Source organism: Herpailurus yagouaroundi, unplaced genomic scaffold (assembly GCF_014898765.1).
Source record: "Herpailurus yagouaroundi ecotype Mexico unplaced genomic scaffold, PumYag 139, whole genome shotgun sequence".
Classification (NCBI taxonomy): domain Eukaryota; kingdom Metazoa; phylum Chordata; class Mammalia; order Carnivora; family Felidae; genus Herpailurus; species Herpailurus yagouaroundi.
In genome coordinates this window covers 67313269-67332227 of record NW_024412394.1, presented here as the reverse complement: position 1 = coordinate 67332227, position 18959 = coordinate 67313269, and the positions used below count along the sequence as shown (strand labels likewise).

Here is an 18959-nt window from a genome sequence, read left to right as displayed (position 1 = left end):
GTCTTATTATACATCTGGGAGTCAGCTTAGTTATCTAAACTTCACATACAATTAAATGTTCTCAGTGCAGACAGCTTTAGTTACAGCTGAATAGAGTTCCAGGAAACCCCATTAGGAGTTTCACTATTTACTCTACACCAACAATGGCAGCTGGCACATTTTTGGCCACGGTGAGCAGTCCTTCCACTGTGCATAACCAACTAGACTTTCCCCCTTAGTTTGATTCTCACCACATTGCAATCAAATTTTAATTTAATTTTTTGATGTCCTGTTACAGATTAAGACTACTCCTTTATAGTTAAAAGTTGTATTTTTTCAGTTGTATAGTTATATTTAAAAAAAATTTTTTTTTTACATTTTATTTATTTTTGATAGAGAGAGACAGAGTACAGGTGGGGGAGGGGCAGAGAGAGAAGGAGACACAGAATCTGAAGCAGGCTCCAGGCTCGGAGCTGTCAGCACAGAGCCCGACATGGGGCTCGAACTCACAAACTGCGAGATCATGACCTGAGCCAAGTTGGAAGCTTAACCGACTGAGCCACCCAGGTGCCCCTGTATAGGTCGTATTTTTAAAGTAAAAAGGCTATATAAAAATCTCAAAAACAACTTTTTTTGAGAGAGAGAGAGAGAGAGAGAGGGAGAGAATGTGCACTAGTGTGCATGAGCAGCTGAAAAGCAAAGGGAGAGAGAGAATCTTAAGCAGGCCCCACCCTGGGGCTTTATGCCATGACCCTGAGATCATGACATGAGCCAAAATCAAGAGTTGGATGCTTAACCGACTGAGCCACCCAGGCGTCCCTCAAAAACAACTTTTAAGTACACCACCACCACTAGCTAGCTCCCTATTTTAAGTATCTCCTTTTACCTTATACTGTTGAAAAATGAGCATGTCCCTTCAACCCCTCTATATTCAGCTAATACCCAATAAAAATGGCTAGGCTGCCAATGACCCATACAAGTACAGTTAACTCAAGATTCCACGAACTGCTATTTCCAGAATTAGAATATTCACAATACCTGCTGTTTTAAACACTCACTTTCTAGTTTCACAGTTTCATCGAAGTTGAGACCTGTCTTGGCTAGACAGTTCCAATTCCATTTTTTTCAATTTCTGATTAAATAAAAAACAAACAAACCTGTTTTTCACTTAAGTGAACAAAATCCACGATATCCTACCGAGTCTCTGCTAGGCAGAGCGCAGCTGCAGGGTTGCCATGGCAACTCTTGTACACTGGCCACAGATTGCCCCTGTCCAAGAAGGAAATCATTTGCTCCACCCCTGAGGAGTCAAAGGCTCTGGTAAGCAGCAGTCTGTGAGCAGGACACATTTCTAGTTCAGTAGCTGTGACGGAGCAACAAGAGACAATTCTTTAGTGTTTCTCCATAATAAATGTCACCCAACAACCAAAACAGACTCCAAATCAAGTTGCCATGTGTGATTATGTATTTCTACACCATGGTAAGATTATATTCTTTACCCACTCTCACTAGAAACCTGAGCTAGGGAATAAGCCAGAACAATTTCCTCTCAGACACAGAAAAGAAGAAGAAGAAAAAAAAAACCCCAAGTAATTAGAATATTCCCACTTTTACAAAGAATACGTTTTGGCTCTCGCTTTCAGGCTTTAACACATGCAAACTCAGGTTGTCTGACAATTTTTGGTGGGGAGGGCAGGCACATTTAACATTTATTGAGTTTTTACTCAATGCCAACCCTTCTGCTGGGTGGTTTCTATGACACGTTACTTCATTTAGGTAGCAATATAATCCCTACTTTACAAATAAGAAATGGAGGCCCTGAAAAGTTATTTGATTGTCCAAACTACTAAATGGTGGAGTCACAATTTGAACCCAAGTCTTCTAATTCTGAAATCTTATGGTTTTTCTCCTACGCTACATTGATTTTTCAAGAAAACTGTCAATTCTTAACTAAAATATTCAAGTGTTCCTAGAATGACTTTGTTTTTGTTTCACCAATACAGTTTCACAAGAGATGACTTCACTACTGATAAGCTAAGTGTAGTCAGCCACTTTCCTAAGTGCATGGAAAACAAAGGCACAGAAAGAGACAGGGCTGCATTACGGCCCTGGTGAATTTTTTGCAAAGTTTAAACTACAGCACTCACATTCTCAAGGAGAAAAGGCAAAGTTGAAAAGTAGGTAAGGTGATGAAAATGAATTTAGATGAAGCACTCTGTGGAACGTCTCTGGGGCTGAAGAAGCTGCAGAGGGAGAGGGAGTAAGAGTGGGTGAAGGACACATGCAGTATTTAAACCAGAGACAATCTTTCATCTCCATCATTAGTCACTTTCAAGGATAATTTCAAGTATCCATTTGCCCATTTTCAGTCATTTTTGCACTTCAGGTTTGGAAAGTTCTTCTAACTTAGCACCTCTGCTCTCAGTGAGAATGAATCAGTTTTCTTCTTCCCTCACCAGAGATCTACAATTACCACCTTCCCCCCGCCCCCGCCACACACACACACACACTTTTAGGGAATTTCTTAGGAGGACTGTCTTTAACATAATTGCTTTTCCTAGCTCCCCAAGATCTTGACCTGAAACATTTTCTGGGGCTATTTTTTATGTTCTTTGATCCTTTAGGGCTGCTATCTTCTTGCTGAAAATTCTTTCATACCTATAGCTTGATCATTCCCCCAGCTGTAGATAAATGTACCGTCAATTCTGACCCTTTGGAATCACCATCTCTTAAACTGCTACCCTAGCTTCTGAGTTCCTCCTTTCTATTATGCCTTTTCTGTCAGTCTTCTATTTCTACTTCAGCTGATGACTTCAGTTCTCTAGTTGGCCCAAAGGAGTTCAGTGAAAAAAAACAAAAAAGTTCAAAAGAGTCACAATAGTTTCCGTAGGTTTCTGGAAAGATAGGTCAACAAGTGTAAATTTATTATAAAGCATACATATACAAAGACATTGCTTATGACATCACTGACTTAAAAATATATTAAAAAAGATCATATTTCTCTGAATTGTTCCTGGATAAGGTAATAAAACATCCAATTTCATTTTCCTGTACTTTCCTATAAAAGTGGGTCCTGGAAATTTACATTCTCAATTTATACTGATGAATATTATACATAATGCAAAGACTAAAACTCATCAAAAGTTTTAGTGATAAAGGAATAAGATAAATAGATCACTGGTGTTAAAAAGCAGCACTGGATTTGTAAAAGAGAATAGGAATTGCAGAAAAAGGCTTCTGCAGTTAAGTTATTGACATCTAAAAATTAAGTAACCATGAGTTCCTATTTATAATTGTCACATAAAAACTTGGGCTAAAGGCTTCTTTACAGGGCTCTTCCATTTACAAAAAAGAAAAACATTTCATAGCTCATAAAATAAGATAGGGAAGAAGCACCAGGAAAGGTAAAAGACCTTTCCTTACTCTGTTCATTTTATATTGGTTCTTAAGGTTATAAGCCTACTAAATAAAAAAGTGGAATGGTACTTGTATCTCAAATTTAACTTAATTTTAAATACCATCAATCCAGTATAATTTCTTAGATTTAGCTTAAGAGGTCTGCAAAATGAGCAATGTGTCTAAAACATGGAGAGATTAGGTATTTCAGTCAGAGAAACAAAAACGCAGTCATTTATTATTCGGGACTCTTAGGAGGTTGTTATGCATTAATTTAAAAATATCACAACTTGACACTTTATAAGGACTAGAAACATAATTCAAAATTTCATAAGGCATATTAAATTAAAACCACTTTAGACAATTCAAGATCTCATTGACAAGAGTTCATGTAAGGTGATAGTTTTACTATTGTGTTATTACTGTTCCCACATGATATCATCTCTTCGCAATTTCATTTGAAGATTATGGACTCGTACTGGATGAAAGTTGCTGTTCTTCTGAAGAGAGTTAGTTAGCAAACATTTTCTGGGGCTATTTTTTATGTTCTTTGATCCTTTAGGGCTGCTATCTTCTCGCTGAATACCTGAAGCTTCACTCATCTTTGACTTTTGAATTTTTTGCTGCAGTTTACGGACCTGGAGAGAAAAAAATCTAACATTTCAGTAAAAAAAGATATAAAAAATATACCCTAAAATGGATTGGATTGACGGTTTAAAGGTTACATGAAATTAAAAAGTTCATTCAGTCTTTATTGAATACCTATCATATGCCTAACACTATGCCAGTTAGGTAGAAATATAATGAATAAAACAAACCTTGCTCTCAAAAAGCTTATAGCTCTTATTAGTAAAGAAAAGCATAAATGTGACAAGTAGAGAATAATTCAGGCTGGGATAACTCTGAGTGGGACAAAAGGTGTTTATTTGAGAAGGCCAAAGTAGGACAAGATCAATGTGGACTGAGAAGATCAGTGAGAAGCTGCAAGAAGATTTATAAGGGATATGAAACAAGTAAAAACTGGAGAACAGAGACAAGAGAAAAAGACCTTTCAGGAATGAGCACTGAATTTATAGAGTTGAATGTACATATACATATTTTACTTAAAAGTATTCCTGAATTTAAAGTATTACTGAATGCCAGTTAAAAGATGTCTCATTGGGTGGTATCTGGTAACAGTTGACGGAATTAAATGAAACAAAACCTATCAACTAGCCAAAACCTATTTCTGCCAAACCCAGTCCATTACTTAGTCTATTTCAGTTATGCATGGGCCTAATTTGTAGATCTGATCCAGATATTGGCTAAGAACCTAGTATGTGTCCAAGGCCATTTAAATTTCAGAAATTAAATTTACCATGATAAAATGCTTGAAAATTTATACTGCTATAGCTATTATGGAGTAGAAATAATATTTTTCAAAACTTAATTTATGCATGTTAAAAATACGACTATGTTTGTATTCCCTTCAAATTTCTCCTATGCAATTCTAAGAAAGTGTATGTTATATAATCTTCACCCTAACACAATCATACAAAAAAATTTACTTACTATAGCTTTAAAAGCCAGTAAAATGAAGATATTTGCTTTAAAAGTTTCATTTCCTCTTTTTCTCTTTATTGGTCATAGAAGAATAAAGGCAGTAAAATTCTGAATCCTTTATTACTTTCCTATAAAAGCGGGGAAGGCTGAGTTGTGAGGTTAATATATCACCAACTTATATGAATGCTGACTATTCTATATAGGCAGAGAGCTATATGATGTGATTTGAGGGTTCCTGGAAAGACTTCTGCCTTCTGCTCCAGCAGGGTAAAAGTGCTAATAATCCAACCTATGGAATCACTGTCTTGGGATAAAATAGTATCATATTCCATGATTCTTCTGTTGAAATATTAAAACTGCTATGCCATTCTTAGTTATTAAGCATTCGCATGCAAGGACAGAGTCCCCCTTACCACCACACTATAGCTAGTTAAGCACAGGTCCCCAGGGAATGGAACACAGCCTAACTTGTTCTGGGAAAGTACAAACAATGGTTTTAGCATTAGAGTACTGCTTGAGGAGCCAGGTTATGTATGGGTACTGAAACAGAGACCTGTCAACATAAGAGTCTTCATTAAAGCATTAGGGGCAGGAAAAATAAAGGGAAAGAATGTTAAAAGGGTAACCAGGAGGGCTGCAAAGCAAACTTAGCCTCCCTCAAAATTTTCCCAAGGTCATTTCTGAATACATAACTAAACATTCTTGTTCCCCTTACTTTACAATTATCTTGGAGAACTCTTCATGGAGGCCATGTTATTCCAATGGGGCAGATGGCTCTATAATAAGCCTAATTTCTATCTGTCATCTTTTCACTAAACCACATACACAGAGCTCAAATTTGAAAGATCATGCAGAGATATAACACTGACTCCAAATATGTTATCTTTTTATTAAAATCTTTAACTAAAGCCTTCTTACATTATCTTGATGCTTCATCAGTTTGGAGATTTGTTCTCCTTTAATTTCCATTTTCTTGACTAAATGCTCTAGTTCACATTCTATGTCTTCACAGACTGAATGACTTTCAGTCTCCTTCATTTGATTTAGTAGTTCTTTGTGCTCCCTATGAAAGAAAAGCAAATATCAAGTACTATTATGGTTTATATGTTATATGTCTTTGGTATAATTAAACAATATTCTGTTCAATCATAAATTTTTGCCAGTTAAATATTAATCTTCAAAGACAGTCTCTTTATGTAGGGTTATCTAATTAAATCTACAGTAAATATAAAAGGCTCTTGTGATTTGAGATTAGATAAATTTAGAAATATCCTAGACTTAGGGTCTTAAAGAACCTTAGAATAAAGTCCAAATTTTTGATACTCATGGCTAAATGTAATAAAACATTCTGATGTCCTTAGCTAAAAGTATTAAAGGATTCTCTTTAGTTCCAACTTTGGAATTCTTAATATAGGGTGTTTAGGAAGAATTCCAGCTATAAAAGTATTTGCCTGAGAAATCCCTAGATTTGGTGATTGCCTACTGAAAGACTGTCAAGAGAACTAGTTATATCTTCTACAGAGGTCTTATTTCAACTAGCTGGCTACCCAAATCTCGTATTGTCTGGGATTTTTGTTGAATATATATTTAAACTTGGGGCTTAAAATATGTATCCTATACAGAATCTTTACTATGGATGCTTCAAAACTTATAATGCAGACCAGACAGAGTTTAAAACAAGAAACTGCTTTCCTACTTGTCTAATGAAATGCCACTTAATTAAAAAGATTATAAAAAGCAAAAGGAGAATCTTTCTTATAAAAGCATTTGTGAGTTATAATTTAAGGTCAACTGACCCCATTTGTTAGGACAGTAATAATTGTCTATCAGTTCAGATCTTGGGAACACAGAAACTCCTTAGATTGGAAAAGTAGTAATTATATACAGTTGAAAATTTAAATACTATCAGTAAATACAATGAAAAATCAGTGGCAACTCTGCAGATGAAAGTAAGTCCCAATCTAAGTGAGGCCTTTAAGAATTTATAAGTGGCAGGGGTGCCTGGGTGGCTCAGTCAGTTAAGCGTCTGACTTCGGCTCAGGTCAGGATCTCATGGTTCGTGAGTTCAAGCCCCATATAAGGCTCTGTGCTGACAGCTCAGGGCCTGGAGCCTGCTTTGGATTCTGTGTCTCCCTCTCTCTCTGCCCCTCTGTGCTCTGTCTCTCTCTCTCAAAAATAAACATTAAAACAATTTTTTTTTAAGTTTAAAAAAAGGTAAAGAATTCATAAGTGGCATTGTTCTTAAGACTGAGAAGAAAAAAGATGCCTACATATCTTGCTACTTCTTCTGATAAAGAATAAAAATACTTACATACTCATTTGGTCCAGTTCATCTTGCATTGCCATCAAAAGTTCAGACAAATTGTCACAAATAGAAAGGGAATTTTTTGAGTCAGAAGGTTCAGCTTTACACTGGGCACTTGTTCTAGTAGGCTTGTAGAGACATCTAAGCTCGGTAACTTCAGTAGGTTTCTGAAGGATATGTGGCCCATAATGTTGCATCATCTGCAGGAGGCTTTGCATACTTCTATTCACAGAATGGCCTGCACTGGCAGACTTTAGGGGAAAAGAAATAGCTGAGAACAATTTTAAATGACTCATGGCATTTAAATAGCACTTACAACAAAACAGGAGTGTGTCAGAACAAGTATCTGCATTTTTTCCTCTCTTACCTTCTCAGCCGTAATAGGCAGTGATTCAAACTTGGAATAAATTTGCTGACGTGGTCCTCTCTTTAAACATTTAGTTTTCTAAATATTAACGAAGGAAAAAGAGTAAACAAAAAAAATTTTTTAAGACATTTATGATATGAAGAAGTTTCGAAACTCAACAGTGAACAATCTGATTAGAAAGAAGCAAAAAATATGGATAGACATTTTGCTGAAAAGGTCATATGTACGGCAAATAAATACATGAAAAGATCTGCAACACATTAGCCATTAGGAAAATGCAAGTTACAATGAAATATCACTACACAGCTAACAGGATGGCTAAAATGGAGAACAGTGACAACAACAAATGCTGGCAAACATACAGAGAAGCCAGATCACTCATGCATCACTTGTAGGAATACAAAATAATATACCACTTTGGAAAACAATTTGGAAATTTCTTGTAAAACTAAACATGTACTTCTCATATGACCTGGCAATTATACTCTTGGATATTTATCCCAGAAAAATTAAAACCTACGCTCACACAAAAACCTATATGCAAATGTTCATAACAGCTTTATTTGTGATAGTCAAAAACTGAAAACGATCCAAATCTCCTTCAATAGGATCCACCAAATATCAACACATTCTTTTTATTTCTGTGTAGTATTTCATGTTATAGATGTACTACAGCTTAATCACTGATAGCAAAGCAGGATGAGCTGGACCAAATAAGTATGTAAGTATTTTTATTCTTTATCAGAAGTAGCAAGATACGTAGGCATCTTTTTTTTTTTCTCAGTCTTAAGAACAGTGTCACTTATGAATTCTTAAAGGCCTTGCTTAGATTGGGATTTATTTTCATCTGCAGAGTTGTCACTGATTTTTTATTGTATTTATTGATAGTACTAAATTTTCAACTGTGTATAATTACTACTTTTCCAATCTGAGGAGTTTCTGTGTTCCCAAGATCTGAACTGACAGACAATTATTACTGTGCTTCTAACAAATGGGTTCTGGTGACCTTAGATTATATAAAACTGCTTCCAGGATCTATTGTATTGTTATCATCTGTTGTGTCATTTAGTGCCACTTTTATAAAGTATTGCAGAATACGTTTCTCTGAGTTTAGTACTAGGGGCAGCTTGAGGGAAGCCCTGGCCCCTCCCTCTGTGCCTGTGTCTGGCAGAGCCAGTGGGAGACAAAAAGACAATCCTTCCCTGTGCCTAGATAATCAAGAGTTTTGGTCCAGTCTTTGAGCCCCCATTGAGAAAGTGAGGGGCCAGACAAAAAGCACAAGTTATGGGATTGAAATGGATTAATAAGAGTGATTTGGCCCATGACCCTCTAGCACAGTGTTCTGCAGGTCCAGTTGGGGAAGATATGTTTCATCAGCAAGCCACAATTATGGGACCTAATGATGGCCCATATTGAGGCAGTGTATTCTTTTTGACAATTCGTTTTCCTATAGACTCTTCCTTGAAACCACCTAAGGTTGCATTTACAAGAAGAATTTATCAATCAATATTTTTCAAATACTACAGGATTGGTAGCATTTGCCTTGATATTCGAAGATCACAGTGATCTCCTGCTTTAATTATTTATAAATTATCCATTTGTTCCCTGCTATATGATCCAAACCCAGATGACACCCTAGTGCCAGAGACTGCACGGATCTATAAAATAGAAGTACAACAGAGCATCCTGGAAATGGGCTCAGAAGTATGCTATGTGATGCTACCTTAAAGTCAGAATAGCCTGCATTATAGCTGGAATAAACTTTAAATTACTGTTCCTTTTTTGATTTTCTTATCTGGCTACTCCCTTATCAGACTTCATCTTTTAAAATGTTATTTTTTGTTTATCTCCCTCCATTCATTTGCATACTCATCTGACAAAGACCAGCTTTGGACAACAACTGCTTTTAGAAACTAAAAAGTAGTTATAAGGGAACAGTTGCCCAAGATTCAGAATTGTTTTTTTTTTAAAAAGAAGCATGTGTATTATGTGGCCAGTGTCTTTACTCTAACTTGGTTATGAGACTAAAACCATCCTGCACTGCTCTAATACACTGAAGAAATCACCTGAGCAGGAGGGAGGTGGATGCTTGGTTGTCACATCAAAGGAAGCAGCATTATTCAAGTACCCATTCTTTTTTTAAACCTTCTACTGTTAGAGATACTTTATGCTCAAAAATGATGTGACTGGGGGGGGCGCCTAGGTTGGTTCTGTTGCTTCAGGGTCCGACTTCGGCTCAGGTCATGATCTTGCAGTGCATGGGTTCAAGCCCAGCGTAGGGCTCTGTGCTGACAGCTGGGAGCCTGGAATCTGTTTCAGATTCTGTGTCTCTTTCTCTCTCTCTCTGCCCCTCTCCCACTTGCACTCTGCCTCTCTCTCTCTCTCTCTCTCTCAAAAATAAATAAACATTAAAAAAAACTGATGTGACTGGAGAATTGGTATTAATTTATGACATCAGCAGAACAGAAAATGTGATGTATTTTATGCATGTTAATATAGGAATGACATGCTCTTGTTCTATAGAGAATGGAAACTAGAAGCCAAATACCCTTTGTATTCCAAAATGGGGTCTCAAACATTTTTAAATTTTCATTTAAATTGTTAGGAGACTTGGAGCTATTCGTTAATCTATCTTCCAATACACCATTTAATACAGCATTAAATAAATGATACAAGCTGTCAATGGATGAGTAATCAACTAATAGCTCTGCTAGTAACTGATTTATTTTTCTTCAATAAAGTTGTACAAACTGAAAAAAAAAAGAGTTTAGAACTAGAAAAATGTCTGTCTCTCTGGAAAAATTGGAATGCTATTGTTATTTCACAAAGACAGATATACTGACCGTTACATGCTCCTTTTTGCTTTGATTGTCAAGCAAGCTTGGAACTAGGTTTTGTGCTCAACTATGGATACTTTCTTTAACCTAGGTTTTATAGAATATTCTATCCTCAAACCTAAAACCATCATCACTCAACTTATGTTTTAATCCACATTTCATAGCATTATTGCATGTCTTTTATTATAAATCTCTTCAAATTCTTTTTGGAAATGGATAGATATAAATATTAGAAGAGTAAAGAAATAGACATTAGCAAATAAGAATAAAGTATCTGCCTACCTTTGAAGATTTCTTCTTCTCCTTGGAGCATTTTTTATTTGATACTGAAGACATTAAAATTCTACTGATTTCAAGTCCAGTTTGAAGCTACAATATTAAAGAACAAGCTTTATAAAACTGAGTTTTAATAAGCTCTTCAAAGACATTATAATGAGAAATCAAGTCTCAGTTTATAAAGACAAAAATGCTTTCTGAGGAAGAAAACTCCAAATATTATTTTTTGTATGTGAAAGCTACTAAGTCTATTGATAATTACAACCATTTTCTGTTTATGAGAGAATGCATTACTTAATACACGTATACCAATCAACTGAAAATCTGTATCAGGAATTCTTTCGTAGATATATGTCAAAATTTCAAGACTACAAGACCCTCTTGGCAGTGCATCCAAGTATATAAATATACTGGCTGACTTACTAAGAATTTCACTAGTATAGCAAAAAGAGACAAAACTAACAAGCAATGAAGCAGAAATTATAGGCTTCAGACAATGAAAAATAAGTATAATAAATAATCTGTGGTTTATTTTGATACATAATATAATGCTCTATTTACTTCTGATGCTTTGTCCTGAAATAGCTTACGCTGATGTTCTTCTTCCTTAAGTTTTTCTTCTAAATGTTTAATCTTGCCCTGCAAAAGAACAAAAAAACCTGGGATTGTTATATAAAACCTAGAGTCAAATATCCTTTGTTCTTTTTCCAAATAGAGTGTTTGGAGTCTTGATTCTTAATAGTTCAGCAAATTAAACAGAAAGAAAGAAAAATAAAGGGCAAAAGATGCTAAGATTTTTCCTGGCTTCCTTCCTATGCTTCTTTATCTGCTATTACATATAAGAGGAACAAAGGGAAAGCAAAGAATGTACATGCAAAGACATTAACTTCCAGCAACAAAATTGTAATGATGAAACTTCTGAGGTCTAGAGGGTCAAACAATTATAGCTTGGGTCTCAGTGTTTCATTCAAAACATAGACAAATCACAATAAATTTCTACTGTGTGCATATTATAAGGGTGCAGTTGTTGGCAGAGGGAATTCATAGGAAGACATATAATAAATATAATATATAGAATATATCATAATAAAAAGCTTTTGTCCAGTGAAGGAAACAATCAACAAAACTAAAAGGCAACCTACAGAATGGGATAAAATATTTGCCAGTGACATATCTGATAAAGGGTTAGTATTCAAAATATACAAAGAACTTATGAAACTCAACACCACAAAAATGAATAATCCAAGTAAAGGGGTAGAAGACATGAATAGACATTCTTCCAAAGGAGACATCCAGTGACCAGAGACACATGAAAAGATGCTCAACATCACTTATCATCAGGGAAATGCAAATCAAAACTACAATGAGATATCACCTCATACCTGTCAGAATGGCTAACATCAACAACACAAGAAACAACAGGTGTTGGTGAGAATGTGGAGAAAGGGGAACCCTCTTGCACTGTTGGTGGGAATGCAAACTGGTGCGACCACTCTGGAAAACAGTATGGAGTTTCCTCAAAAAGTTAAAAATAGGGGCGCCTGGGTGGCTCAGTCGGTTAAGCGTCCGACTTTGGCTCAGGTCATGATCTCACAGTTCATGGGTTTGAGCCACAAGTAGGGCTCTGTGCTGACTGCTCAAAGCCTGGAGCCTGCTTTGGATTCTGTGTCTCTCTCACTCTCTGCCCCTCCCCTGCTCGCATTTTGTCACTTTCTGTCTCAAAAATAAACATTAAAAAAATTTTAAAAAAAAAGTTAAAAATTGAACTACCCAGAAATTGCATTATTAGGTATCTAACCAAAGAATACAAAAATATTAATTCAAAGGGACACGTGCACCCCTATGTTTATAGCAGCATTACTATAACAGCCAAATTATGGAAACAGCCCAAGGGTTCACGACTGTTGAATGGATAAAGAAGATGTGGCATGTGTACACACACACACACACACACACACACACACACACACACACACAGGAATATTACTCAACCATAAAAAAAGAATGAAATCTTGCCATTTGCAATGATGTGGATGGAGCTAGAGAGTATAATGCTAAGTGAAAAAAGTCAGAGAAGGACAAATACTGTATGATTTCACTCATATGTGGAATTAAAGGAATAAAACGGGTGCCTGGGTGGCTCAGTTGGGTAAGCATCCAACTCTTGATTTCGGCTCAGGTCATGATATTATGGTTTGTGAGATGAACCCTGCGTCAGGCTCCGCATTGACAGTGTGGAACCTGCTTGAGATTCTCTCTCTCTGCCCCACCCCTGCTCTCTCTCTTTCAAAATAAATAAACATTTTTAAAAAATAAATAAAACAAATGAACAACAAAAAAAAAGAGAGATAAAGTAAAAAATAGGCTCTTGGGGAGCCTGGGTGGCTCAGTCGGTTGAGCGCCCGACTCTTGATTTTGGCTCAGGTTGTGATACCAGGGTTGTGGGATGGAGCCCCATAACAAGCTCTGAGCTGAGCATGGAGCCTGCTTAAGATTCTCTCTCTTTCTCTTTGACCCCCTCCCCTGCTAGCATTCTCTCTCTCTCTCTCTCTAAAAAAATAAATAAAACAAATTAAAAAAAAAAAAAGACTCTTAACTATAGAGAACAAACTGATGGTTAGCGGAAGGGAGATGGGGGGAGGGATGGAGGTGATGGAGATTAAGGAACACATTTGTTGTGATGAGTACCAGCTGATGTATGGGACTGCAGAATCACTATATTGCATACCTGAAACTAATATTACACTGTATGTTAACTAACTGAAGTTTAAATAAAACCTTTAAAAAAAAAAAGAAAAACAATTTTGTGACAATGTATGGTGAGGGATATTAATTAGACTTATTGTGGTCATCATTAGGTTGTACACCTGAAACTAATATAATGTTTTTTTCAGTTATAAATAAATTTTTAAAATATGAAAAAAGCATAAGATATGTTCCTTGTTATTTAACAGTTTACACTGTATGTAAGGAAACAAAAGTAATATACATGAAACAATTAAACAACAAAACAATGAATATAATTTGACTCAGACTATATACACACTCATACATATATATATGTATTTTATATATAATATACACATGTATTTCATTTTATATCCATGCTATGGTTCAGAGTGTGAAGACAGTACTATTTCAAAGGGAGAGCTTCCTGAGAATTGGAGAACTCAAGCAGGACCTGAAGAAGGTCTTATGAAATGAAGAAAATTTGGGTGGAGAAAGGAGAGGGCATTTCAGGATGGGATATAGGATAGACTTGACTGTAAGTGGTGAAAGTCAATCTTTTCAATATCCTTTAGGCAAGTTATCTGACTAATGAAAATGTTCTGCCATTTCAGAAGAAGCCCAAATTACAATTTTACATCAAAAGGCAAGCTCATTCATGCCATGACAGAATGCATTAACTTTTCATCTCCACAGGCAGAAAATCATATCTGGATTACTAAGAGCTGTTAAAGAAGTTTTATAAATCAGATTTACTGTATATTCACATATAGGGCCAATAATGCTTAATACTATAGATTTATTCCTGGCATCATCACTTCAAAGAAACAAATGGAAGCTTACCTCAGCAGTTTTCTGAGTTGCTGTAAGTTTAAAACATTCTTTTTCTAAGACATCAAGCTTTTCAAGTTTTGCTTGCAGCTTCATATGATCTTGCTCTTTTTCCCTTTGAAGCTGGGCCTGGAAAGGATAAAAACAAAACCTGAATTTGGCAAGTAATGCCAATGGCTCAAGAATAATACAACTTCTGAGAATTAAAGCACAATAAATCTGTCATAAGAAACATGTATATACATGTACATAGGTGCTTATGAGTAAAAAACAGAAAAATAAAAATACTTTTAAAAAACAAACAATATTAAAAAATGAGCTATATTAGCATCAATGAAACAAACTCTTCTATGTATGTTTATATGACATTTCTACTAAGGAAAACATCATCAGTGAAACATATATTAAATAAACTGTTATTTGTAGGGTGACCAAACCTACACATTGATATATCTTTTAATTATAACACAGAAAATCAGCTATCAGAGAAATAAAGTATATAGAGAAACTGGAGAAAAGGAAAGTTATACATATATTTTCACATCTATACATTGTTTTGTAATGGTTATTTATTATCACACTAATGAAAGGTACTAATAATAGGGGCAACTGTGAGGAGGCAGGGGGTATATGAAAACTTTCTATACTGGCTGCTCAATTTTCTATAAACTTAACACTGCTCTAAAGAATAAAGAATATTAAAAAACAAAAAACTGAAACAAGCAATAAACAGTCTCAGTGACCTGTGGTCTAATATCAACTGGCATTACAGAGGGAGAGAAGGAGAGAAGAATTATTCAGGCAAAAATAATTATTTGAAGTTATGATAATGGCTAAAAATTTACCATTTTTAAAATGTTTATTTTTGAGAGAGTGTGAGATGGTGGGGGGGCGCATAGAGAGAGGGAGACACAGAATCTGAAGCAGGGTCCAGGCTCTGAGCTGTCAGCACAGAGCCTGACGCGGGGCTGGAACTCACAGACTGTGAGATCGTGACCTGAGCCAAAGTTGGATGCTTAACCAACTGAGCCACCCAGAAGCCCCCAAAATTTTCCAAATTTGATGAAAAATATTACTGGACGGATCCAAGAATAATAATAACAAATTAAAAAACCCAAGCAGAGTAAGTACAAAGAAAACCATATTTGGGCACATCATTATCAAATTACTAAAAACCAGTGATAAAGGGAAAACCTCAGAAGCAGTCTGAGAAGTGATGATTCATTATGCACAGAGGAATGAAGATAAAAATTCTCATTAGAAGCTATGAAATTCAGAAGACAATTGAGATCACATTTTTAATGTGCTGAGAGAACAAAAGCTGCCAACTAGAATTTTATATCCAGTGAAAATATCCTTCACCAATAATAGTGAAGGAAGGACTTGTCCAGAAAAATATATGCTAAGAGAATTCTCAGCATACTTTTAAAGGATGTACTTTGGACTGAAGGAAATGACACCAGACATAAGATCATACCTACACAAAGAAAGAAAAACATTGGAAATGGTAAAAATGTGAATAGATACGTATTCCATCTTATTTCTTTAAATTTTCTTTAAAGGACAACCTTTTAAAGCAAAAATAATAATGATGTAGCGTGAGTTTTATAACACATACAGAAATAAAATTATGAAAACTGTAGCACAAAGGGGACAAGTGGAATCACACTGTAGCAAGGATTGTACATCATACTGAAATGTTTTAATACTAATTCTTGGCCAACTGGTTTAGTTAAAAACACATATTTTAACTTGTACAACAGCTACTACAAAGAGGAGAGAAGTATCAGGAGGAAGAGAAGTCAATAAAATTTAAAAAGAAATCACTAGAGAAGTTAGAAAATATTTTTTAGCTGAATGACAAGAAAAACACAAAACATCTGGGGTGCCTGGGTGGCTCAGTTGGTTGAGTGATCTACTCGTGATTTCGGCTCAGGTCATGATCCGAGGGTTGAGGGATCAAGCCCTGCATTGGGCTCCGCTCTGAGCCTGCCTAAGATTCTCCCTCTCCCTCTTTCTCTCTCTCTCTCTCTCTCCACCCACCCTTCCTCCCCTTTCCCTGTCTTGCTCTCTCTCTAAAATTAACAAAACAAAACAAAACATCAAACTCTGTGGGAGGCAAGTAAAGCGGTTAAGAGTGAACTCAGTAGCTTTCATCATAAAATGGCAACATTTAAGAGAAAGAATAAAAGTTTTAAAATCAATAAGGAAGGAAATAATAAAATGGAAATCAATTATGTAGGAAATAACAAAAAAGTATAAATAAAAAGTTATTTTCTTGCAACAGATGTAGGGGAAGGGAAGGAAAAGGAAAAAGAAGATAAAAACAGAGAGGGAGGCAAACCATTAGACTCTTAAATACATAGGACAAACTGAAGGTTGCTGGAGGGGGGTGGGCTAAATGGGTGATGGGCATTAAGGAGGGCACTTGTTGAGATGAGCAGTGGGTGTTATATGTAAGTAATGAATCACTAAATTCTACTCTTGAAATCAATACTACACTGTATGTTAACTAACTGGAATTTAAATTAACAAAAAGGAAAAAAAAGAAATGAAAAAAAGATGCTTTCTCAAAAATAATGTTGCTTTTTTTGAAAAAATCAATAAAATTTATAGAAGTGATAGGTAGATGGATAATTTTTAAAAGAGTAAAATTATAAATTAGTAATATCAGAAATGAAAGAAGAGACATCTCTAAAGACACAAAAAGAAACAGAAAATCTAAGTAGCCCTTTATCTGGTAAATAAATTGAATTCATAATTTAAAAACTGTCCACAAGAATATTCCAGATCCAGATGGCTTCTATCAAATTTTAATTCTATCAAACATTTAAGGAAGAAATAACACTAGTCTTATACAAGGTCCTGAAAGGAAACAGAACAAGAGATCTTTCCAAGTAATTTTACAAGGGCAACAAAACCATGACACCAGAACTAGACAGACATTATGAGAAAATTACAAAGATCCTTCAAAGATACAGTCACAAAAATACTTAGGCAAAAATTTAGCAAACTGAATCAAGGAATGTAGAAAAAGAATAATGTATCAAAATCAGTTGGGGTCCATACCAAGAATGCAACATCGATTAACATTTGAAAATCAAATAATGTAACTTACCATATTAACAGAATAAAGGAGAAAAATCATATGACCCATCTGATGAGATGCAGAAAAAGCAATTAACAAAATTCAATACTGATTCATGACAAAAACTTTCAGCAAACTAAGAACAGAAGGTAATTTCCACAACTTCATAAGGGAGAGCTACGAATAACCTATAGATAATATCATAGTTAACAGTGAAAGATTGGCATCTTTCCCCAAAGATCAGAAACAAAGCAAGGATGACAGTCTTTACTACTTCTACTTAAAAGTGTATTAGCTGTAATAGCCAGTGCAGTAAGGTGAAAAAAGGAAATAAAAGCCATAAAGATTGGAAAAGAAGAAATAAAATTGTCTTTATCCATAGATGATAGGATTATGTATACTGAAAATCCCTAAAAAATTGAAAACTACTGGAACAAACAAATTAGCAAGACTATAGGATGCAAAGTCACACAAATATCAATTTTACTAGTAATAGAAAAATAGGAGGAAATGATACTGTTCATCATAGCATTAAGAAAACATTAAATTCTTGGGCGCCTGGGTGGCGCAGTCGGTTAAGCGTCCGACTTCAGCCAGGTCACGATCTCGCGGTCCGTGAGTTCGAGCCCCGCGTCAGGCTCTGGGCTGATGGCTCAGAGCCTGGAGCCTGTTTCCGATTCTGTGTCTCCCTCTCTCTCTGCCCCTCCCCCGTTCATGCTCTGTCTCTCTCTGTCCCAAAAAAATAAATAAACGTTAAAAAAAAAAAAAAAACATTAAATTCTTAGAGATAAATTTAATAAGAGATGTAAGACCTCATTAAAAACTACAAACCACAACAAAGAGAAAGTAAAGACTGAAATAAACGGAGAATTACATCATGCTCATAGATTGACAGATTAGATATTTTTGAGATGTCAATTTTCCTCCAAATGATCTCCAGATTTAACAAGACCACAGACAAAATCCCAGAAGACTTATTTTTTAGAAAATGCCACACTGAATATAAAATGTTTATAGAAGTGCAAAGGATCTATAATAACCACAATAATCTTCAAAAAGAACAAAGTGGGAAGATTTGCATTACTTGATTTCAAGACTTATTTTACAGCTACATGGTATACAGGGTCCCAGAAACAGACTTTATCTATATAGTCAATCAACTATACACAAAGCTGCCAATACAATTCAATGGGAGAAAGGATAGTATTGTAACAAATGGTGCTGGAACAACTGGACATCCACATGAAAAGAAATGTAACCTTCAACATTTTCTCTCGGCATACATAAATTCCAGATGGAGCACACAGAAAAATGCAAACCAATAACTTCTAAAGAAAAATATTTTGGAAAACAGTTAAGAAGTTTCTTATAAAGTTAAACATGCACCTACCTGTGGCATCACAATTTTATTACTAGATATTTACCCAAAAGAAATAAAACATACATCCACAAAAGATTTGTACAAGAATATTCATAATAGCTTTATTCATCCTATCCCCAAACAGAAAACAAGCCAGATGTCAATCAAAATAAAAACAAATAGCAATCCCTACCCAAATAACTCCAGCATTCTCCACAGAGCTAGAACAAACAATCCTAAAATTTGTATGG

General features: G+C 35.3%; 1 protein-coding gene and 1 pseudogene across 4 annotated transcripts in view; one reads left to right on the top strand and one right to left on the bottom strand.

Moving 5' to 3' along the window:
• Positions 1-2857: 2857 nt before the first annotated feature.
• The window catches only part of CEP57L1 (centrosomal protein 57 like 1), a 78713-nt gene continuing 62611 nt past the window's right edge, over positions 2858-18959 (bottom strand). For all 4 annotated transcript variants that reach the window (XM_040474336.1, XM_040474335.1, XM_040474337.1 and 1 more), the window contains 7 exons: positions 14273-14389; positions 11264-11341; positions 10709-10795; positions 7590-7667; positions 7229-7473; positions 5836-5980; positions 2858-4013 (listed from right to left, as the gene is read on the bottom strand). In XM_040474336.1, coding sequence (XP_040330270.1) covers positions 3795-4013; positions 5836-5980; positions 7229-7473; positions 7590-7667; positions 10709-10795; positions 11264-11341; positions 14273-14389 — 969 coding nt within the window. In that variant the 3' untranslated portion in view covers positions 2858-3794. The remainder of the gene's footprint in view (positions 4014-5835; positions 5981-7228; positions 7474-7589; positions 7668-10708; positions 10796-11263; positions 11342-14272; positions 14390-18959) is intronic.
• On the top strand, positions 8874-9438 carry LOC121029878 (ubiquitin-conjugating enzyme E2 D3-like; annotated as a pseudogene).